The sequence below is a fragment of the Montipora capricornis genome, chromosome 12 (genome assembly GCF_036669925.1).
Source record: "Montipora capricornis isolate CH-2021 chromosome 12, ASM3666992v2, whole genome shotgun sequence".
NCBI classification, from domain to species: Eukaryota; Metazoa; Cnidaria; class Anthozoa; order Scleractinia; family Acroporidae; genus Montipora; species Montipora capricornis.
Genome location: NC_090894.1, coordinates 37,062,438 through 37,087,437, shown reverse-complemented (window position 1 = coordinate 37,087,437; position 25,000 = coordinate 37,062,438). Strand labels below are relative to the sequence as shown.

The 25,000-nt window shown below is 41.4% G+C and overlaps 2 protein-coding genes across 3 annotated transcripts in view; one reads left to right on the top strand and one right to left on the bottom strand.

Moving 5' to 3' along the window:
* LOC138026481 (centrosomal protein CCDC61-like) overlaps positions 1–25,000 on the bottom strand; it is a 50,331-nt gene that overhangs the window by 7,842 nt on the left and 17,489 nt on the right. For both annotated transcript variants that reach the window (XM_068873851.1, XM_068873850.1), the window contains 8 exons: positions 24,555–24,727; positions 10,839–10,944; positions 8,826–8,872; positions 7,942–8,077; positions 6,864–6,944; positions 2,560–2,642; positions 1,933–2,066; positions 166–196 (listed from right to left, as the gene is read on the bottom strand). In XM_068873851.1, coding sequence (XP_068729952.1) covers positions 166–196; positions 1,933–2,066; positions 2,560–2,642; positions 6,864–6,944; positions 7,942–8,077; positions 8,826–8,872; positions 10,839–10,944; positions 24,555–24,727 — 791 coding nt within the window. The remainder of the gene's footprint in view (positions 1–165; positions 197–1,932; positions 2,067–2,559; positions 2,643–6,863; positions 6,945–7,941; positions 8,078–8,825; positions 8,873–10,838; positions 10,945–24,554; positions 24,728–25,000) is intronic.
* Positions 3,819–4,789, top strand: LOC138026482 (uncharacterized). The gene has a single exon (XM_068873852.1). It carries the CDS (start codon positions 3,964–3,966, stop codon positions 4,651–4,653), a length of 690 nt encoding a protein of 229 aa, XP_068729953.1. The 5' UTR covers positions 3,819–3,963; the 3' UTR covers positions 4,654–4,789.

Here is a 25,000-nt window from a genome sequence, read left to right as displayed (position 1 = left end):
TCTGAAATCATGCTCCAATTACATGCAGCCAGGAGCATTTTCTCGCAGACTAAATGATGACTCATATAGATGCGACTGATTATCGTATCTAGTTTACTGTAAATTGAGCCAATGCTCTGTAAAAACAGATCAATACAATTCATTGACATTGAGAAAAAAGGATACGCGGTTGGATCAAATCGCGGAAGTCTGCCAACTAAAAAGATAACATTACGATGTAAAATAAGCAAAATCTTATACCACGATGAGTCGCTTCCAAGTTTCCTTTTGATAAGCAACTTAATTAAGGAGTTGCAAGCATGCCTGAAAAGACCAGGGTTGAACGCGATTCCAGATTGCACTGCACTGCACTAAAAAGTAAGGCAACAATTGCGCGTCCAAGCTACAATCATAGACAATACCGTTTGGAAGGTTAGCACTTTTGACGTCTTCATTGCTTCTCTCCCCTCCCCCCTCATTCAATGCACAAAACTGAATGTTTTAGCGGGAAAATTGTGGTGTTACCTTCCAACATTGAATAGTGTGGAGGGGGCTATATAAGAGAAGGTCCTGTGGAATAAACAATGTAACAGCTAACTCAATATTCAAGAGAGCAAAATGATTCTCGCAATTATCTGGAAAATTTAAGCCATTGCCTCTGACAGTCACCTGAAAAATTCCGGTGGGTCCAACGGGATTCGAACAACATGTCCTCTGCGATGCCGGTGCAATACTCCACCATTTCTCTCATGATTTTGTCTATAACCCGCACTTCAAATACATACATATATTTCAATCATCGAGTCCTTTCACGAGAACACATTTTGACCTGCTCCAAACTGAGTGGCTTCATAGCTCCGTTCGAACCCCATTATGGGTGTCTATAATGAGACAATTGCCTTAGTTGTCCAGAAAACTTGCACCTCAAATAAATACATCTAATTTGAGATTGAAATGAAAGTAGCGACACTTCATGGCTGTGAATTAAGTAGCAGTAAAATTCAGATGCTGCTTTGAACGGAAACCGCATTTAAGTACAACACCCTATCCACTGGGCCACACCTCACTGTCATTGTTATTTCCCAATCCTGGGGAAACAGGAAATTGAATACACTAAGCAAAAATCCAACAACAAATTCAAGGTAAATATACCACGTCTGAGTCTTCCGGACTATACCACGAGGTTTTCCTTGCGCCAGACTTCTTTTTCCCTGATGAACCTTTAGGTTAGCACTTTTGACGTCTTCATTGCTTCTCTCCCCTCCCCCCTCATTCAATGCACAAAACTGAATGTTTTAGCGGGAAAATTGTGGTGTTACCTTCCAACATTGAATAGTGTGGAGGGGGCTATATAAGAGAAGGTCCTGTGGAATAAACTCGTACAAATCCTTATACTTATTCCCCAGAGCCTCAAGATGATGCCTTTTGTGCAAGTGCAGCCGAACCGTACGGCTATGGCTTCGAATGAAGCAAACATACCAGTCACACAGAACCCTGAAACAATCCAGGCTTGAACGGGACTCCGACCTACCACCATGCGATTACACTGTACATTACTCTACCACTGAGCTATAAAGCCACCTCGGAGTTGGCTTAGCGCGACTTCGTTTTATACCCTGTAAGCCAGCGGTGAGTCTGAGATTACCAATAAGTGCGACTAAAATTTAATAAAGTAGTATTCTTTTACTTAGAAAAACAGCAATTCAAATATATAACTTTTAGGTATCCTCTACCATACTCGCACCGGTTCTAAAGAGATTGCAACTGACAACCTTGAATACAGCTTGTCCTCAACTTCGATGGTGCGATAACGCGATTTGTCTCGTACAGATTCATTCATACTGCAATTCAAATATATGACTTTAATTTCCTATTTCTCTACAAGTATTCTATTATTAGTTGATCAAAATGGAACTTAAGTTGGACACGAACTTAGATATGACGAGTACCCACCTGAGGGTGAAGGTGTTCTACTACGCAAAGCTGAAGACTGCTTAGATGGTGGTCTCTCCTTGGAAATGGAGCGTCGTGGAGCTCTACTTCGACTTGATGCTGAGCCGTTTCTTTGAACTGGCGAGGGTCTGGGTCTACGTCATTAACATAACGTTTACTATTTACCAACTATTCCTTGCTGATCATAGCTTGTACAAGAACATACAAACAATTTAGAGATAACGAAGCCTTAGATTTTACTATCTTTTGTCTTACTAATCTTTAGTTACTACCCCAACTAGATGTTGCAACAATAAGTCTGATAATGTTGTAGTTGCAACACCATAAATCTTTCCCATGTGGCTTACCCATTAAAAGTTCTATCTGCGGTGTCTTTGAAGAGAGGTAGAAAGCAAGTGTTTCTTATGGGGAATAATTTCACTATTTCAGCTTGTTTGATAAAACAAAATTTCATACTCAGTATCCTGCCAAGGTTTCATGGCATGGCATGATTGTGACAGTGGTCATTTTGCTAATCAACCGACAACCTAAGGAGAAAATTATCTTTCCTGTCCAAAACATGCATTTTCTCAAGGTCCCGATAAACTAAAAATAACGATATAGAAATCAACACAACTGAATAGTTACCCTCGTTTTAGCACAGCAAGTTCATTTGTTAAGCTTCTGCATCTTGCTCTTAAGTTCCTTTCATTTGCACGAATTTCTTCCAGCTATGAGTCAAGACACATAACAACAGTTATACAACATGCATTTGGTAGTGGGCAGGTTCTGTGGACCTGTGACAGGGGTTAGACGTCCCTACCACCATGAGTCTCCACTGTCGAAGTTGCATGCCACTCTGACGGTTGGTACCTTAGGGCTTGCCTACCTGGGGCATGCGGAGACTGGATGCCGGCGGAGGAAACCTAAATGGTTCAACCGAGAGAAAGGCAGGTTCAGTACTGAGCAAGTTGAGGCACGTGGGGCAACTTGGTCATCCACTGCATCCGTTTCCATCACCAGTCGTCTTGACCAGTTCTTGCCACTGGACATTGGTGGTCATGGACGAGAGAGTGAGGTCGACATTGCGCAACTCTTCTTAACTTTAAACAAAGTCATCACACAAGTCCTCTATCATCCATCATCCCACTCCCACAAGTCCTGTGCGACAAGCAAGCGGCGAAGCGACAGGTGTGGGTACACTGGCAGTCGTAGTTGCAACCCTGCACACAGGTGGCTCAGGCCATTAGGGTCGCTATCTACTGAAAGGAGCAGCAGTGGATTTCGGCAGCCGTATGAGCAACTGAGCAGCCCTCTTCAGGACCGCACTGCTCACCTCCACAGCATGAGGAAGGGGCTAGAAAAGGTGCCCTAAACATTGCCTGTTCCATGTCACCCTAGCTAGATTACCACGGCTGGCAGGGACCTGCGACAACGCCTCTGAATCTTGCCACATCGAACGCTTCTTGACAGGTACAACTCAGACAGACCACAGAGACGCACCACACTTATCACAAGTGAACTCGCCAGATCCAACATTAATATCGCTGCCCTTAGTGAGACCAGGCTAGCAGGCGAGGGAGAACTCTGTGAAAGAGGCACAGGCTACACCTTCTTTTCGAGTGTATGTGGACCTAAAGAGAGACGTGAAGCTGGATTTGGGTTTGCGGTGAGAGCAACTCTCGTGGCAAGCTGGCTGGACCCCCAAAAGGTGTGAATGATCGACTTATGACGATGAGACTCCCCCTCATACATGGGAAGAAGTTCGCCACTCTAGTCAGTGCCTATGCCCCCACCATGACCAGCCTGGATGGGATCAAAGAAACGTTTTATTAAGATCTCAACGCTGTCATCGCCACTGTTCCCAACGCAGACAAGCTCATCATCCTTGGTGACTTCAACGTGAGAGTTGGCTGTGACAGTGCTGCCTGGGAAGGTGTGATTGGCAACTGCAACAGCAACGGCCTACTACTCCTCCAGACCTGCGCAAAGCATTACCTATTGATCACAAACACAGCCTCCCACCTACCCACCCGTAACAGGACGTCGTGGATGCATCCTCGCTCCAAGCAGTGGCATCTCATCGACTATGTCATCATCAGGAAGACGGACAGGCAGGATGTACATGTCACAAAGGCCATGTGTGGAGCTGAGTGCTGGACGGTCCGCCGCCTTATTGTCACAAAACTCAGGCTACGCATCCAGCTAAAAAGGTGGCCACAAGACGTGAAAGCACCAAAACGCCTGAATGTCAACAAGATGACCTCCAGAAGACACATGCGCAGCACCATCCAGCTGAAGCTGTGTCAGATGCAGGACACCTGGCTAACCAACAAAGCTGATGAGATCCAAGGCTATGCTGACAGGAATGACATGAAAAAGTTCTATGATGGCCTGAAAGAAATCTACGGTCCCACCACATCTGGATCACCACCTCTCCTCAGTGCAGACGGATCTTCTCTCATCACTGGCAAGGACAAGATCCTAGAGAGATGGGCTGAACACTTAGACAGTGTACTCAACGGCCCCTCCACCATCAATGACGAGGCCATTAACCGTCTCCCACAAGTTCCAGTCAACGAGGCATTCGATGCCATGCTAACCTTTGATGAGATCCTGAAAGCAATCCGCCTGCTATCCAGTGGCCAAGTGCCATCATACGTCAGTTCCATGATGGCATGCTGGCTAGAATGCAAGACAACGGAGAGACCTCTGCACCATTCCCAGTCTCCAACGGAGTGAAACAGGCCTGTGTGCTCACCCCCACCCTGTTCAGCCTCATGTTTTCGGCAATACTGTCAGACGCCTTCAGGGACCCAGATGCAGGCAACGGCATCAGGTACAGGTATGACGGGTCACTCTTCAACCTCAGGAGGCTCCAAGCAAAAACCAAGGTTTCAACAGATACCATGAACGGCCTCCTGTTTGCTGATGACTGTGCCCTCAACACTACCTCAGAAGCCGACATGCAACACAGCGTCGATAAGTTCTCTGATGCCTGCAACAACTTTGGGCTCACAATCAGCACCAAGAAGACTGAGGTGATGCACCAACCCGCTCCAGGGAAGCGCTACATTGAACTCAACATCTCCGTCAATGGACAAAGACTCAACATAGTGGAAAAGTTCACGTATCTTGGCAGTACACTCTCCCCCACAGTTGTCATCGACAACGAAGTCAACACCAGACTCGCGAAAGCTAGTGCCACCTTTGGCAGACTCCATGGGACAGAAGAGGCATCACCACGGAGACAAAGATCAAGGTCTACAAAGCGGTAGTGCTCACCACACTGCTGCATGGCTGTGAGTCATGGACAGTTTATCAACGCCATGCCAGGAAGCTGAACCACTTCCATACCACAAGTCTGAGGAAACTCCTTGGCATAAAATGGCAAGACAAGATCCCAGATACAGAGGTGCTCACCCAAGCTAACCTTCCCAGCATCCACACCATCTAGATGCAGACCCAGGTACGCTGGGTAGGGCATGTAGTTCGCATGTCGGACCATCGGCTCCCCAAGAAACTGTTGTTCAGCAAACTCCAACATGGCAAATGCTCCCTTGGAGGCCAGAAGAAGCGCCTCAAAGACACTTTTAAAGTGTTACTGAAAGCCTCCGGCATCAGCCACAACTCATGGGAGCAAGCAGCTATAGACAGACCAAAGTGGCGGGCATCTGTTCGCAGTGGTGTAAAGTCCAATGAAACCAACAGGATTGCTGCAGCTGAGCAACGCAGGGAAGACAGTAAGAGCAGAGCCTCCAAGTCACCGACAGCAGCCACCATCCCCTGTCCACAATGCACCAGAACCTTCCGAGCGTGGATTGACCTCACAAGCCATCTCCGCACCCACAGGGACAGACTCTCCCAGCCCCAGGATGATTATTAGATGGTCTTCATCGAATTGACGGACAAACACCCAGAGTAAGAAGAGAGTGTCTGCAACTTCACTTCAGAGATACAAGTAATTAACTTAAGCATAATGTCATGAAAAAGAAATGTACAATTAGTTACTTTTTTAAAGTTTAGTTTGGAAGGACATTCCTTCACGTCATCAACAGTCACACTTATTATTTTAACAGAAAAAAAACACAGAGGATGAGAACATGGCCTCCTCTTCTTCTTTGCCTAGAGACTCCACTATCCATACACTCTATATTATACAGCTGAATCTTAAAGTGCACCTAACCTTAAATATTTTTCGTTCCTAATATAAATCTCCCTATCCAAAGCAAACACATGTCACCATTGTTGCCCATAATGTCGCTTTTTGTGTGCCATGCAAGCCACGCAAACTTGGCAGAACTGGCAGCATTTTGGACCACAACCATAATGTCAGATGCATGGATCTATTCTCGATTCTACGTCACAAACTGCTTTGCATTGCTGTTTTCAAATAAATTTTGCATTGAAAAACAGTTTGTCATGTAAAATCCGAATGGACCCATGCCTCACACATCACGGTCGTGGGTCCAAGTTTTACTAACTGCTCGTCTTGCCCGACAGATAAAAATCGAAAAATTGAGGTAAAAATGGTATTTTAAACATGTTTGGTTTTGGTAGGGAGATTAATATTGTAGACAAAAAATTATCGAGTTTCGGTGCACTTTAAAGGCCACATCAGTTTCCAGAACGGTTATGTCAAATAACCCATTTCTTTGGCAATGTATTAACTAGCCTCTCTGTATTGGCCACCACTTCACAAAACAATGGGTTGCAAAAGAAGTCCCCACTGAAAACCCAAAGAACCTTTTGTGAACATTTTGTGTATTTAAAACCAGATTAAGTACTTTTCAGGTGAGCAAATTTAAAAATTAAAGACTCCATTGAGGTGAACCAGGGTTTAAACATAGATAACAACTTCATATCACTATGTTAACAATTTGAAAGTCTATTCCCCTTGCCATAATCTGACTCCTCTTCCCCATAACAAAATCACGAATAAGCAATCCTACTTCTTCAAGTAAATTTCTATGTTCTTCGTTTTTCTTATTTATTGTACGTTGGAACTTGCTTTTTTCTTTCATGAGGTCACTCTGAAAAATAGAGAATACAAGGTGGAATTACAGATCATTTTGCTCGGTTTAAACTAAAAGGTGGAGTTTTGTAGAGTCTTAGATGGAGCTCCTGCTGCTGCTGGGTCCTGTTTACTACAGGTACAGGTACAGGTAAATATTAAGAAACAAGATTTCCACCCTTCGTTTTTGCTCTTCATATCTACAAGTGTAGCTTTTCAAGTTAACCAGAGTATGTCTTGTTGCAAGTGTTTCAATGATATTAAATTGTAGAGCAAATAACATGAGGAAAATTCCTTCGTGAATTAACGAAAAGGGGAGGAGTCGAAATGATAGTTAATTAAGGTAAAAAGCTGGTCTTCAAAGGTCAAACGATTTCACGGACTACACACTTAAAATGGCAGACGTCAGTTGCACTATGCCAAGTCAAGAGCAGCGCCTTTTAAAAATGTCATGTTCATTTCAAACTGAGTCACATTAAATAAGTAAATTTAAAGTGATCACTTTTTTGCACCAATAGCATGAGTAGGATGGCCTGTCAATCACTGAGCTATTTTGGGAAAAGCAATCAACATGTATTTGAACATTACTCAATGACATTACTCCATAATTTGATTTCCACCCTTCGTTTTTGCTCTTTAGAACTACAATTGTAGCTTTCCAAGTTAACCAAAGTAAAATACATAGTTGAGTGGCTGTTAAAGAGAACATAGTTTTCAGTGCACATAGATGCTGTAAATCAATAATTAACAATTATTCACCGAAGGCAAGGTCAATAAGTATTTTTTCAGTGTAATTACATTGGTGATTATTTGAAAAATACGCATTTTCTTTATAAAGCAAAATAATTAATTTCTTTGTCTGTCACCGCCACAAAACGGCTTGCAGCCATTGTGAAAAAACCACGTAGGTTATTATAGCGTCATAATCTCCTCAAGTGCAACCAATCAGCGCAGAATTTTCAATAACCACCCATGTAATTATACTAATATTTGATATTTGTTGCTACCATACAGACCTCCAAATTCTGTACAACTTTCTTTAGTACTCTGATCTCCTTTGCTGTATTTGCTTTGGAAACATGCTTCACTTCCCTTTGAAATGTCTCTAGTTTCTTTTCTATTTCCATTTTTTCCTTCACCAATTTGTCATTTCTAAAACACAACCAACAATAAACAAAACTAATTATAATAAGTACTATAGCGATACTCACCATTACATCACCTATTTTAATTAATGTGCCAACCAGAGATCTATTGCCTGTTGAAACAAGGGATTCTTTTGTTCTGTGGTTGGCAAAATTTAAAGTACAAAAGAATAGTTTATAAATAGTGAAGTCTCCTATTACAAAGTTCTGTTATACAATCATGTATTTTTAGAATGGTACATCTACATCTACATGTCCCAGCACTTGGCAAAGTCCTTTTGACTTATGACTGTTTCTGCTTAAGTGGCCTCATACAACACAAGCCTTTTTAGAGACGTTACGCCAAGCCGGCCACTTCTGCTGGAAAGAACACACTCACAGAGAACAGCCACAACACCAGGAATTTCATCCCCTTCTTTTCTCGAATAGTGTGTAGGTTCTTTAAGGTCCCACAGAGAACTTATAAACAGGAAAGATATTTGTGAGATGGGGTCTACGGTTTATGGTCCTTATTCGAGAAGAATTGAAAGTCTAACCATTTGTGGATTTAATTACAAAGGCAGCACTTTCTCCTCAGTTACTTTAAGACCCTGAGTGTTAGTCTAGCCAGAGTGGAAATCACGACCTCCGGCATGGCAGCCTGGTGCTCAATTAACTGAGCCACCGGTGCATGGTGGTAGTCTTTAATAAAAGAAAGGTAATAACAAAAATTAATTCAAGTGAACCAAATGTGTATGCAGCTAAAATATTCTTACTCCTTTTGAAGATGAGACAGTCCTACTGATCTTGAACCTTTAATCAGCTGTAAATAAAGCCAAAAATTAACTCCACTGGTACAGCCACGTGGAGGAATTGGCTTTAAATCGCCTTAAAAAGCCTCTTAACTTTTCGGGCTTCTTTAACAATGTGAAATTAATTGAATTTTTTTCCTTGTTCTTTTTAATGTAACTATACAACAACAATAAAACAAACACAATACTTTAATAAATTTGACACTAAAAAAGTTCTGTTCTTTTTCTTAGCATCATAATACAAGATGAATTGCTTGAATTGACTTTTTAGAATATACAAAGTTTTTCATAATATTTGAACTGTGGAATAGAATGAAAGTCTCAAAGATCATTGCAGTTAGTTGAGCAACTTATGTAGTCCAACAACTGAGTAATCAATTCCACTCCTTCCAACTTTCATTACACGTTATCCTGAAAATCACATTAATTATATGAAACTTCACACATTCTACAACGTCATTTCATTCACCTTGTATGAGATAAACTTGAACTTTAACTGAACTGACCACCTCGCAATAGGCTTGATGGCTCAGTTGGTAGAGCAAGTGCAGCCCAATCACACAGTCATGGGTTGCAATCCCCTTCATGCCTGGATTTTTCAGGCTTCTTTGCAACTGCTCAATTAACTGAGATGATCGCTCCAGCTTTCACTTCATTGCTTGAATTGTATGAGGGTTGTTTTTCCAAATTCAGGGTTCGTACTACCAGGAGATTATAAAATCCCATGAGTTTTCTAGGAGCTTTCCAGGGTATAAACAAAAGAAATCTAAGAACCCAAACTTGGAAATTTCATATAAATTTTCCTTTAGAACAAGTTACTTACAAAGTCAAAGTGTATGTAAAGAAGCTTTTTCATAGCTTTCACATTCGTTTTTTCTTAATGCCTAATTCATCATCAATAACGATTTAAAAACTGATTTTTTCAAATACTACACCTAATGTTCATAGATAAATTCAAGGAGTTTTTCAAGAGTTGATGCCGAAATTGACTTTCAATGAGTTTCCCAGGACCCTGGAAGAAATTTTCAAAAATCCAGGAGTTTTCCAGGAATTCCTGGAGTGCAAAACCCTGGAAATTTGACTGATTGCTGAAATCAAGTCAATCACTGACTTGGACTGCACATATTTAACTATATGCCTTGCATGGCAAAATTGACCCTAGAAAAGCAACATTTTGGCACGTGTATAAAACAATTGAAAAAAGTACAGATACCTCCTCCTTTAGATTTGGTTGGAGGATAGACTCTTCAAGGATAGTGTATGCAAAACTTAATCAAGGGCTGGAAACAGTGAACAAGTACCGGTATCTATAAAAGATTATGATAACTAATAAGCTTCAAGTACTGTATCTTGCAATTTTTTCATACACTGTCATATAAACAGAGTGTAAAAAGCACTTTCTGTTTGGAAAAGATAGTGTTTGGACAAGGAAGTTGCCATCGAATGACATATTTCTGAAAAAGCAAAAAACATTTTTTGGCCGGCGATGTGAGATTATTATTGTGCACTGAACACAGTGCTTGACCACTGAATGGCCAGTCTGCAAACCATTGTTTTCTCCAGCGCCACCTGTCCCTCTAAGCCTGCACCTGAACCTTGTGCCAGTCGTTTGGTGACTAGAAGGACCCAGGCAGCTCAGTGGCAACAAGGATGCCAGAAAACACAAGTACATGTAGCAATGTCACATAGCGGACGATTAAAAAAAGGATAAGAAGTGAAGTGACCACTAAAATTAGCCATTTACAGATATGATGTACTTCAAACTTTTAACAAGACAGCTGAACCATCAGAAGACATACAGTTGATAACATAACATTGTAAAGTTATGATTAAAAATGAAGTTGTCAGTCTTATTTTAAATCTGTGTGAAGCTACATGTACATTAATCTATACATTTTGATTTTTATACGTGCTGTTTGTCTGTTTAAGTGTCATGCTGTAAATGCACAAAGTTCATGTTCGGATGTAGCTTAGTACCTGTTCTTTGAGAAGTTGATTTTCTTGCCTTAGTTTCCTAATGGTCTCTTGCAGTTGTACTGGATCTGGTTTCCCCACATAAGGCAAAGGAAGAGGATAGTGTATCCTGTAAGGAAGGGATTCTCATTAGTAGAACAAGGCCCATACTCCAAGCTGTGACATTTTGGTCACCATGGCAAGTATAGGATAATTGTGTTGACTAAAAGTTTGAGGAAGGTCGTCAAATTGGCGACTTTATCTCCGAAATCTAGCCACCTGACAGTGTGTTTTGCCTGTTTGCATCCCTTCAGGACATATTCTGTCCACATGGTTTTCAGAAGTAGCTTTCTTTGTAGTTGCTTCTTTCTTTTGAAGACCAGTACAACTCTTTAAAATATCATCCATCTCACGCATGCATATAGTATAACGCGATTTTACAATGACCCTTTTTTGTAACTTTTCTGGTTTGCCTGTTTAGTTAGTGGTTTCTCCTCATGTGATTTATCTCATATTGTCACAACAAAGAAAAACGGGCTTTTTGGCAGATTCTCAAGCAAAATTTTGCCTAGCGACCTACAGTTAAATTTGAGCTTGGAACCCTGACAGCAGCTGTTCTTTTTTATGCATAATGTTCATGTGGAAACCATGACATGAAATGCCTAATTATTCACTGCCAATAGTAATTTTAAAGGTCTAGCTATTTTGGTCTAAAGATAATCATTGCTGATGGACTTCTATCTAGTGTGAATTTATAGGCAAAATACCATCTTTAAGACCTACTACAAGGGAATTGCTGAATTCATTGTTTACATTTTTGTTTCATTAACATAACAGAAGGCATCATGCTTTTTTTCAACTTGACTTTATAAGGTAAAAGAACTTTAGTCTAAAAACACTCCTTGCAATTGGAGGTCAGGTGCCCTAGCACATCGTGGATGTTGCCCAGCAACCTAACCCCTCCCTGGATGGAACCACCTACATCACAGTAGGATTCCAGAACAGCATCAAGATATTTCCAGTATCCATTCTGGACTTATAATACTCGATCATCTGCTTCAAACAACTTTTATACTCAAAGCTCTAAACTCTCAATTCAGCTAAACTTTGTACGAAAGGAACTTTATTTAAGTGTCTAGTCGTTTTAGCGCTGGAGCGCTAATTGGGGACACGAAATGAACAATGAAAGTAAATCAAGTCAAACGTCAGTTTTTGAGGAGAGGGGAAACCAGAGTAGCCGGAGAAAACCTCTCGGTGCACAGTACACAACCAACAAACTCAACCCACATATGACGCCGAGTCTGAGAATCGAACCCGGGCCACATTGGAGGGAGGCGAGTGCTCTCACCACTGCACCATTCCTGTAATTTCAAACAATGTAAATATATTAACTAACTACACGTATTGTACAACTATTCCACCCAACTTGATTAGCTTCGCTATACTTTGGTGGACAAATTGTAAATAACAATTAGTAACATCTAAATAAATAATGTTGTTGTTGTTGAATAGTAATGATCATGAAAATAGTAATAATAATAATAATAATAATAATAATAATAATAATAACAACAATGGAAACTTTATTTGACTTTGAATAAAGTTGTAAATTTCTCTACATATAGGCAATTAACACCTGCCTACTTGAAATTGAGTGATATACTTGAATGTATACTGTATTTACACATAAATCAAATTTTAAAAAAATTAGCGTCTGGACTATCCCAAATCTTATTTCTACGACAAAAGATGTGTCGCTCTAATGGCTAGATATATCATTTTTTTATTATATAGTGTTGTTGCTATCTGTCAATGCCAATGTCATTCATCATTTCTAAGAGCGTAGAGCATTCGTTGGAGAAAACAACACGAGAGCTCATGGAAAGGTTTACAAATTTAACACATCTGCAATTACTTCTTATGTCTTTGACCAAGCTAATGTATTTTTCTTTTTTGTGCACTGCATTGTTTTTAAGGTTAGATTCAAAACCAACTGTTAGTTCTAGAATATATAGGCACTTGGACTGTATTAGGAAAAGAAGATCTGGACGATAATTGTCACCAGTTATAATTGAAGGACTCGGATAGAGTGAAGAGCGATCATTAATTACAGGTTGAAGCGAGTTGGCAATGAAGTTGAGAATTGAGTCGTGTCTCCAGGTGAAGCGATCAAGGTAATGTTGGCAACCAGCGACAATGTGGAGGAGTGACTCAGGGTTAAGACAAAAAGGAGCAATCAGGACTTTGGGATAATCCCCAATTTGTCATATTCATACGTACACTTCAGGAAGGGAGTTGTTCATGTAGTGAATGGTAAAATTGTAAATGTTCTTGCGTAGATGAGACTGAGCAGCAAACAACCAAATAGAGTTAACAGATGACAATGAGTGCTTGATAACATTTGAAAAAAAGTGGAAGATGTTAAGTGGTATTGTAGTTTGTCTTCTTGATTACAACGAAAGTCTTTAAGAACTTCCTTGGTGGACTTGAAGACAACACTGAATATTGGTGTGACTTCTAGACGACTGTTTGGCACTGAGTGAATTTAACTGAAGGATTATTGTGTTGTAGAAAAAGATTACCAGATGTCAGGATATCAAGCCAGTTTTGGATATATCTGTTCACTGTAGAATTAAGATTTGCTATTATCCAGGTTTTTGATATGTCAGCTACAGTAACATGCCAGGACAGTTTAGATAAGACATAGCAGCTGTACAGCAGATGTTTCTTTTTGGGATGCAGTGGCTTCTCATTAATGTCACACATCAATTCTTCTACAAGAGAGGACAATTTGGACATGTATTGGCTGTTAGACATGTTGAAGTAAAAGTAGCATCCTAAGTAACAAAATGATTCACCCATTTCGACACAGGGAACAAGAACTACATTTGTCAACAGTTAAGGCTAATATTGGACAGATTTAGTACAGTCTTCGTATTCCAAAAGTAAAACATTTGTCAACCCTTATTATCATACTCTCTCTCTCTCTCTCTCTTTCTCTCTGCTGTGCCATGCCCAATACGGGCCTTGCTGAACTACATGGCATTTAAACTTGAACGAAGCTCGCCTATGTCTTTCCGTTGGCACGCTCTGTCAATGATGGTTCTGGCATTGGAATTCCATTGTTTCAGAAAATGTAGTCTTTGTCCTCCTCTAGCTTTCTTCCCGGGGATTTTTCCATGAGGCAGAGATCTTCTATGGCTTCCTTGCAGATGATATGCCCCAGGAACTTGTTCTGGCCATGTGCTATCCTTTGAAGGAGCTTTCTCTCCTCCTGGACTCGATTTAGGACTTCGTCATTGGTAACCTTTTCAACCCAAGAAATCTTGAGCACGCACCTGTAAAACCACATTTCTGCAGCTTCGATGTTCTTGCGGGGTTTCAGCATTTAGAGTCCATGATTCCGAGCCGTAGAGAATCACTGGCCAGACGAATGTTTGAAGGACACGGTTCTTGATAGGCATTGAAAGCTTTCTGTCACAAAAGATAGGCTTCATTTTCTTGAAGGCCTCCTTAGCTAAGCTGATCCATCAACGTATCTCGTTTTTGCATTGACCGTTGGAACTAACAACAGAGCCGAGATAGTTGAAGTTGTCGACTTGTTCAATCTTGATGTCTCCTAACTTCAGAGTGCATGTCGGGGGTGTTGTAGATTTCAAGATGACCATGCACTTGGTCTTCTTATCATGGCTTCTGATAGGATGCGGAAAAAAATTAAAGATTATGCGGAAATTTTTGGCCATATTATGCGGAAACATGCGTTGATTATGCGGAAATTACACCGGATAATGCGGAAACTTAAACAAGTTATAAAACTAATAATTAGGCCCGTCCAATGTATTTACATGCTTACGGTAAATCCGTAATCGAAATTGCAACCAATACAATCGCATTTGTGACTGAATTTTTGCCCTTTGTGATTAAATTACATGGAGGAGTCATCAATTTGCGACCAGCTTTCATCGCTGAAATAAAAGGGTTAGCAGTTGGGATTTTCCCGAAACTTTTGGTAAAATAAATAAAGCGATTAAAAATTATTTTGTTTCTCATCATGAATTTTGTTTCAATTTGGAGATAATGGAGCAAAATTGTAATACCTTTGGAGCGCGATCCATTCCCTCGATCATTGGCTTAAAGTTCGTTTGATTCACTGTATTCCAGAATAAAAATACGTGAAGTGATGAATTCAAAACAGTATGTCTGGCGTTTTGAAGAAACAAGGATAATAAAGATATGTTTAAAATAGCATTTTAGCAAGTGTTCGACATTTTTAATGTGAATCTCCATAAAAACGAAGGATTTCTGACTTGTATTCCATGTAATCCTATTCCGGAATACGGTCAATTGAACGCGCCCTTAGTTTCTTATCAGTTACGTCATTTGCTGAAGTGTAACTGTTTCTCGTCCAATGGAAAGCATTGTAGGAATGAAAACTAGTGTCCAGGCTCATTGGCGAAAAAATGCGCGGAAACTGCTTACGATCTTTCTTACGAACTTTCATCTTGCGAACGAAATGGTGTGTTTTCTTCAATGTTCAGGAAAATAAGCGTTTCAAAACAGTCAATTTCTTCAGCTTTTATGTTTTATAGGATGTTAAGGAGCTGCTTTATCACTAATATCAGATATTTCTTCTGTTTTTTTGCAGAAAATATCGGAATTATGCGGAAGATGCGGATTTCAGTGAATTATGCGGATCCGCATCGCTGCATCCTGTCAGATGCCATGTCTTATGGTTGATACTAAGGCCTTTTGATTCGCCGTTGCTGTTAATTTCGTCGAGAAGTTGCTGGAGGCCTTCTTCCGTTGTTGCTATCAAAACGATATCATCCGCATATCTGATATTGTTTATAATGGCTCCATTTATGGAGATTCCAACGGGGACTTCATCAAGTGGTCGCAAAATTGACTCCTTGTACAGATTGAACAAGCCTGGAGATGCAATACATCCCTGACGGACTCCTCGTTTGATCTCGACCCGGTTTGTTAGTCTTTTGGGGAGACGCACAGCTGCTCTCTGATGAACATAAACGCTGTGGAGAATACGGAGATCTTTATCATCAACTTGGATTGCTTGTAGTAAATTGAAGTTCTCCATGTCTGACCTTATTGAAAGCCTTTTTGTAGTCAATGAAGACGAGGTAGATGTCCTGTTGGTGTTCAATGCTTCTCTCGCTTAGCATACGGATGTTAAATATCGCGTTTCTGGTGCCTCTGTCCTTCATGAGGCTGTACTGCGCTTCTGAGATCTCTGGCAGAAGCTTACGCCCTATGCGCTGAAGAATGATCTTGAGAAGGACTTTCAGGCTATGACTCATTCAACTAATCATTCTATGATTTGTACAATCTAGGGTTCCTGAGATTTTTGGCAGGGGAACAAAAACAGACTTAAGCGTAACGGCTGGAAACGTTCCTGTTTCATAGATTTTAGTGATGAGATCGAACAGCAGGTCTATTCCGACACCTTCTAGAGCTAGGAGCATCTCAGTTGATATCTCGTCCGGGCCAGCTGACTTGCCCTGTTCCATATGTTTTACTGCCCATTCAACTTCGCTTCTTAGGATGGGTGGCCCTGTTTCTGCTGTTTCTAAGATGATTTCTTGTAATGGTTGATCGTCCTCGAACAGTTCCTTGATGTATTCTTCCCATCTCGCAGCAATTTGTTGTTCTTCAAAGAGCGTTTTTCCACTCTTGTCTTTGATACATTTTGAGGCTGGCTTCGATCGCTTGCCAGCAATTTCGCGTATCTTTTTGAACATTTCCTTCAAATTCGGGTGAAAATTGAGTCTTTCGATTTCTTGGCATTTCTCCTCTAGCCATCCCTCCTTTGCTTCTTTGCATTTTTATTGATTTCTTTGTCGACTAGATTGTATTGCACTTCGTTGTTTTTCACAAGCCTTCTTTGTTCCATGAGATCTTTGATTTTGGCTGTCATCCAGTGAGAGGTTTGGTTTCATCTTTCCTCTTTGGGTATATGAGATTCGTCAGCTTCGTTGATGGCCGTCTTAACCTGTTCCCAGTGTTTATCGATGGTGTTTGGTGGTTCTTGTTCGTTCAGCTTTGTGATTACGGAGTCCTTGAACCTCGTTTTAACCTCGTCAGATCGTAGGGCATTTAGTAAAAACCGCCTGACTGGTTTAGGAACTTGCTTGAGGGAGAGTTTGAACCTCATGACGACAGGGTTGTGGTCTGATTTGCAATCTGCCCCCAGAAATGCTCTGGCATGTCTGACAGCATTTCGAAATCTCTGGTTGATCAGGATGAAGTCGATCTGATTGCGGGCTCTGTTGCCTGGGCTTTTCCATGTGTACTGCCTTCTGGGATGGGTTTGCTTACAACAAGGCGGTTTTCCACGCACCAGTCAGCTAGTCTGTCTCCCTGCTCGTTTCTTTCACCTAAGCCCAAAGGGTCCTACACTTTTTCCCTGCTCCTCAGATCCTACCCTGGCGTTCCAATCTCCCATCACTATTGTAATCTCGGCCAATTTACAATAGGTATAAACTTCGTCAAGGGAACTATAGAAATTATCGATGTTTATGTCTTCTGCTTCTGCAGTGGGAGCATAGACTACAATGATTATCATACTAGACCATTGACACAAGGTTATAAAGCCGTTGATTAGGTGCTGATTTTCTGATTCCTGACCTCTTATGACAGCGGTGGCGTCTGCGAACTGGAACCAGTGAATGGGAACTAGGAAAAGCCAAATTGACGATATTTTCCAGATTTAATGTGCTGGAGAAACATGTTAAATTACAAGTTAAAAGAAGAGGGCTAAGACAATCACTTTGAAGTACGCCATCACCAATAGATACAAATGGAATGCAAAATTCATTGGTAATTATAGAGGTTTTGAAATCAGTGTACACACTTTTAACCAGAAGTTTGATATGATCAGGAATGCGCTGGTAATCAAGAGCGGTTTGAATCAAATTGTGATGAACTTCACCAAAGGGGTTTTAGAGGACTAGGAGAGTAATGACACAAGAACGCTGCTTGGTACAAGCTTTGTTAATGATGACAGCCATTTGAGCAGTATGCTCAAAAGTTCCTGAGAGACCAGGTGTAAAACCTTTTTGAATTTAACGTTCAATATAACTACCGGTATTAGCGGTAAGGAAGATGAAAATGGCATTACGAAGGAACAAGGTACAAACCTTTAAGGGCATGTAGATTGTAGAGTAATTGGATGAAAGTTAGCAGGGATAAGGATTCTGCAGGCTTTCTTCTATTCACATGGGATGGATCCAGTTGACCAAGTTATAGGGATAATTTCAGATAAATGGGTTCAAAGAAATGGACATCTTTTAAAACAAATGATTGATAATTATTGACCTAAGGGACAAGGAGAACCAGAAGCATTCATTTTTCTTATCACATTTGTGACCCTTCACGCGAAAAGGGGGCTTATGAAAATTTCACGCTGATGCCGATTTCACGGCAGATAACCGTGAAATTATATCAAGCAAGCTGAAATTCCGTGAAATTCCTTTAAAACAGAGTGAACTCGGCGTGAAAATTTATCATACCACCGTGAACTAGTTCACGCCGGGTAGTGAAATAATTCACGCCGTGAAATAATTCACGCCGTGAAAAAATTCACGGCGTGAAATAATTCACGCCGTGGAAAAAAAAATCCTCAAAATTAATTAATTTCATTATCAATACGTTGGTTTTGAGTTTCTGGGAGATTTCGAGTGTGAAAGAACCATTGACGTGAACCTTTTGATGCTCATTAATTTTTGTCTACTAAAAGGTTGACTTAAACTCAACTGAAGAAACATGCATGCCGGCGAATGGATTTTGCGAGCATGTGAGTACTGAGCATTTTCCGGCAAGGACGAGCAGTGATCCAAACATCTTTTCGAGATCACCCAGCAGAAAATGAATTATGAGCATTATTTGGGGCAAATTGGAAAATCACAGCAACTCGCGTTATAGTATGTTTTTAAAAGTGCGCCAAATGGTGCGACTAACCGCTCAAAGTACAATCAAAATCCAAACGTGGTATCAGAGTAATGTAACTAAAGAACCACTCCGAATTTCAGGGCTGTGCGATATTCCAAACTCAAGTTATTCGTCAAAATTATAATGTATGGAGACGCTCTCTGCTAAACTGTAGACACTTCTCGTCACCTCTTGTCGGTTTTCACTGTCACACCATCATCAACACCACTCAACAATAATAAAGTCAAGAATAAACGAGGTAAAAGAAGATGAATATTTAAAGAGTCTCGCAAAGGTTCAGGCCTGTGCGATGTTTCGTGCGGGAGATATTCGAAGAAATGTTTTACTCCAAATCAAATTTATAAGGCTTTGAATGGATACGCGTAAATAGGGCGGCCGGAAGCTAACAAAAACATATGTCATCGAGTTTTGCCATAAAAAGCCGGTAGCCATCTTCTGAAGTCTCATAAACATCAATGTGAGTACTTGTCCTCATGCAAGGACTGTTCAGATTGCAAAATCTCAGCGGATAAATCACTTTTTTAACCTACGTGACAGCATTCTTGGCCGCAATTTTAATAACATCAAACTTGTCATGCACTGTACAGTAACCAGAGACAACTAACTTTCTCGTGTTACTTTTAAACCGAATAAGCTTGAGCAAAAATCAAGGATGCAGGCCGACGGCGGCAAAAATGTTCCCATAAATTAGCGAGGCCGGTTAAAACCGCAGAAGGGATTTAAGATCCACATCGGGGATGTCAATTTCATTGCGTATTTTTGACCAAACCGTTGATTACATGCAGAATTGGGGAGCATTCCTCGTATGGTGTCTAGTGCGCTTTTGGATGCTTCCCTCTCCTCCTACACAATTTTTTTGATTGTTTATACTACAGAAGAAACTGTAAGAAATAAACTGTTTTGCTCGGTAGCGTAATTCGTGTTAGTCGTCATTTTCATCCAAATTATAAATCGTCGTGCCATCAACAAAGCAAAACAATCGTATCAACTTCGATTTCGCCGAAAATAACGAAACGGCGCCCCGTAAAAACTTAAACCTTTGCACACAAGAGAAGAAATAAATACCATTATTCGATTTCCGACGCATTGTTTATCTTGTTTAATTCCAAAACCAGGACAAGAAATTTTCCTGTTATTCTTTTAATGGCGTAGCAACAATTTCACGGCGTGAACATAATTTCACGGCGTGCACTCATTATTTTCACGGTCTTCGATTTCACGCCGTGAACTTTTTCACTCAGCATAGTGAACTTTTTCACTCAGCATAGTGAACTTTTTCACTCAGCATAGTGAAAAGAATTGGAGCAATAGTGAACTTACCGTGAAATTTCAATTTCACGGAGTGAAATAGTAAATTCACGAGCCGTGACCGTGAAATTTATTTCACGGTTCACCATGAAATCCATAAGCCCCCTTTTCGCGTGAAAGGTCACATTTGATATGTTGGTTTGTTGGAGGTTCAAGGTTAAACGGAATTACAGGATCAGATAAAGTTGGTATCCACCCTGGAAGGTTCAAGACTCTAGTTGGATTTACTGACGATAGAGTTCTTCCAAAGCAATCAAAGCACTCGTCCATGGAGATTGAAGGGTTTGGTCAGTGTTGACCTGTCAAGTGTTGTTCCGCAGCTTGTCATGCAATAGGCGAGATACGCATTCGATTTCAGCTACATCTGCATTAGCAGAGTGTTTTAAGACTTTGAGAGATCATGTTTAGATTTGTCTTTGTACTTTTTTATCAGGCTTTCATCAGTAGCTTGTGCGACTTGACCAAAATTAGCAGAGAAATAGTCATAAATAGTGCAGTTTAGAAGTTTGATACTTGAGGCGCGATTTTGAGCCGTGATTGGAGGATTAAAAAAAGGACCGACTTGAAACATTCATTGGCCGTTATCCATTGATCGTCAGATTTAGGTAGATTTATTCCTCTTTCAATATCAAGAAAACCATAATCTCCAGGTTCAAGAGAAGAGACACCAGAGGTTATTAAAGGAACACTTCCATTGCCATATTCTTGATCAGATAGAGGTTGTTAAGAAGCCGACCACGCACCAAAAAACCATTGGCTGTTGAAAATCACTCCAAAGCCCAGGGAGCCTGCGGCATCTGACGAGACTTGGAAGTCAGGGAGAGGGGCCCAAGCAGGCATCAACAAGAAACTAAGACCATCCCAGCTCTGAAACAATTCCCGCCACCAAGTCAGGTCCAGATGAAACGCCCGGTTTAGCCGAATAGGGTAGTTGTCACGTCTGAATGTACATAACAAGTTAATCATCCCCTGGGGGGCAATCTTACACACATGGTGGAGTTGACCAATAAGGGACTCCAACTCGCGACGTTTGCAGAAACACTTAGCTGACCAATCATGTATCTAACAGAGCAATGATCCTATCTCTCTTATCCACCGGCAGCCCAGCCTGTAGTGTCGTTGAGTCCAGCTCAATGGCAAGGATGGATAGGCATGTAGTGGGGCCCTCCAGCTTACGTTGGTGAAGAGGGAGGGCGAGGATGGAGCACAGCTGGATGCACGCCTGCAAGATGTAGTGACAGACCGGAGAGGCCGGCGGACCCAATGCCATAAAATCATCCAAGTAATGACGAAGGAAATCAACCCCATAGTTATGAGTCAGTATCCATTCCACCACGTCTGCAATGGAGGTAAAGATGTATGGAGCCGAGCATAGTCAAAAGGGAAGAACCATATGTCCATGTTCCCAAGAGGGAACGATCCTGCGCGTGGATGGCCACATTGCGGTAGGTGCTCGCCACATGCCATTGATAAAAGAATCAACAGTGACATACTGAACTGAAAATAAGGGCTTGGGGATGCCGTCATTGACACTGTGACCCTGAGATGAGAGATCAAGAATCAAACACCATTGACCAGGTTGAAATTGTTCTTCAGCCCAAAACGGCTGACATGCAAATCTGGGAAAGGCAAGGTAGTAAACGGGCCTGCTACCCTCCCACACGAGACCTCTGTCTAGAGGTAAGCATCTATGACTGACGGGTGAACAAGGGCAGAATGCATGTTAGCGGAAGCTGAACGCAAGGAAACTGATGACGCCTCAAAACCAATGTGGAATCCCTCCCTAAGACCAGTAAAAACGTAGGAAGCTGCTGCCTGATCAGGGTAGTCATGCAACTCCGCTTGAAACTGGGACAACTGCAACGGGGAGACTAAATGTACAGGGGCTAATGGAGAAAAAGAACGAACTGGAACAGGACCGCTGGGTGTACCCGCTGAGCCTAGACACAACGAAGCCACTGAGCACGGCATGACACGCTGTAGGTCAAGCAAATAAGAACAATGCTATTTGCACTATATACACAAGAAGTAACAGGGAAATATTCCCGCTCAAAAACGCCCCCCTTTGGCAGGGGAAGGGGCGACAAGACTGGGGTTGCGAAAGGGGCAGCTAATCTTGGGGTGATCCCCATCACATGAGCTGCAGACATGGCGGAAGCGGCATTCCCCAAATGGCCAACAGCAAAGCCCATTATTCCACAAGGTGCAGTAAGGGGTAGGAGAACTGTAGCCTTGACAAGTAGACGCAGTTGTATATGAAGAGCCGACCAACTGCTGATTGGGAGAGCATGCTGGAGACCGCAGATGAAAATTATTTGGAGAATGACAAGCCGTTTGGATTATCAACAGTTTGTATTTTGTGAGGTCTGGCCATCGATGAGGATGAGCTGCACACATCACCATCTGATAAATTGTGAAAGCCTCCGTCCAAGTCAGAATATCCGAAATTTCCACTAACCGACGTTTTTGAGAAACCAGCAACTTGCCGTCCGAAAAGGTATGCGGTTCCTGATCCACCGCGCGAAGGTTGGCCGACAATAAGTCCCCCAGGTCCACAAACTGACCACTGGTAATTTTAGAGACCAATTTGGCAGGGATTGGTGCATGTCCCGGGCCCACAACAAACGCTTTTTCATGAGATGGTGGCACAAACGAACTCCCCAAGCCTGACGAAACGCTAGCATGAGCCGAAATAACCGGAGAAGAGAATGAATCCACGAGGCAGGCCTAGTTGGAGCCAGAGATGGCTGGCACAGGAGGGAATGTAGAAACAAATGACAGTAACCTCAACGTACTTGATGATGCCCCATAAGACCCAGCCACGACCATTGCAGCACTGGAGCTAACACTCGAAACAGCCGGTGCAGCGCTTGAGTAGAGTTGTCCCGAATCGCCGCAATAACAGTGGGAAGTGAATTCCTGAGGGCTGTCGCCACGGCCGATGCTATCTCACCAGAAAGCGAGGAGGATGTTCCTGCCGTAACCACCACCGACGCTGCAGATGATGAAGGGGAAGAAGCACAAGCAGTCGAGACGAAACCAGCCGCTAAGCTGTTGTTAGTTGAGCATGGAAGAACCATGACTGAGTCGCGTAGATCACAAAAAAAAATGAGCGACAGCACGTGCCCAGGACACCAGGAGAAGACACAAAAAACACTACATGTCTGAGGGAAAAGATGTCCAACCAACACGATCTCTATGCAACAATTAAAAAAAGCACAAAAAACTCGAAAAGAAATACTTGAAAGCACCCGAGCGCCAAGCAAAACCACGAGGACATGCGCAGGCACACGCAAAATATGCAAAAGAACTGCTGACCGCTAAAACTGCCAGAAGATGCCCTGGAAAAGCCCCGCATGCAAATAACACACACACACACTAAAAAAACGCTGCAGGCACACCCCGAAAATACTGATAAACCCTAATGCTAATGCCACACCAGACAAACTGTGCAACTTGCTCCGGGTCGTTAACTAGTAAGTTAAATTGCATTTAACCCTTTTAAAACTGAAGACAAGTACACAGCATGTTTTTTCTACTTGATAATAATAATAATAATAATAATAATAATAATAACAATAATATTAATAACCACCCCTACAGTAGTAGCAAGATCCATAACTACCACGCAGTAAAATGCCAACTAAGTACGGCTATGCAGCAAGCATGATGATAAGACTGCTGGCTGTTGCTAAAGGACAAACCCTAGGAACCAAAACCACTGAATGCATGCACTGCAGAGAAGCATGATCGTTGGAAATGAGGTCAGACATGGAAAAGAATTCAACGCTAAAATCAACGCCAATTCTTGGGTATCAATCACATGATCAACAGCTATGTTTTTAAACAAGAAAAAATAGAACGTTTGCATAACAATAGGGGACACCAACTTGGCAACGCTTTCTTTGTTTGGGAACACCAACACGGTTACATTAACTAGTACATTAAATCTTTAATTTCAAGCCTTTTTGGTTTTGGTAACAGGCCAGATATCTGCCATCAAAAACTGGTAAATTCTTGGGTGGCAAAGGCGCTATTAATGACCTCATACATTCTTTGTAAAATTTCAAGTTTTCAAAGCATAATCTTGTATATCAGGCTCAAATTTTCAGAGATACCTCATTGTGCAATGCATTTATTAAGTACTTTACTAGAAGACGACAGCTAATGAGCTAATGAGTTAAAAACGTATACGCAAACAATGATTCCCATGAATATTTGTGATACTTTTACTGTTGACAAAAGTGGCCAGAATGTGTGGATTTAAGATACAACACAAAAAGGATTAGTTTCCCCTTTATACCAGAAAATGAACAACAATTAAATTCCACAGAAAAACATTCTGACCTAAACCCACATGAAAAGGTTACTTGAAAAAAAAAGCTTTCATACCATCCCTATGAGAAATAAAGTAACTGTTGTACTCGGCAAATACAGCTGTGTACTTGGCTTTTAATTTTTTCTAACCTGTCAAACTCAACAGTATAAGTCATGATAAGATATCTTTTAGAATGCAGCTGTGATCTTGTTTTAGCACCAGGGATGTGCTGTGTACCAAAGCCAGGTCTTTGATGCTGTTGACTACGGAGTGATTCAAGGTCACCATAAGTCAAGAGGTCCACTGATACTGAATTACTATTCTGTGGAAAACATGCAAAATTGCTGAATGATTAATCAATAACAACATTATGCCACTGATAGCTCTCTGCTCTAGCAGAGACAAATTTGGAGGAGACGCCTTGAATGAAAGGGATGCATGATGGCATTATAGATAGAAGAAACCGTACCTAATAGGAACCTTTTGCAGTTCATGACAGCAAGAATCGGGCCATAGGCAACTTTGTCTTGAGTCAACTAAGCACCCATCATTCTCATAAAGCATAATTTGATTAAACATTTTATCCATTTTCTTT

What these genes read in the sequence shown, in the direction of transcription:
- LOC138026482 (XM_068873852.1), top strand. Translation starts at nt 3,964, where the DNA reads ATGCATCCTCGCTCCAAGCAGTGGCATCTCATCGACTATGTCATCATC.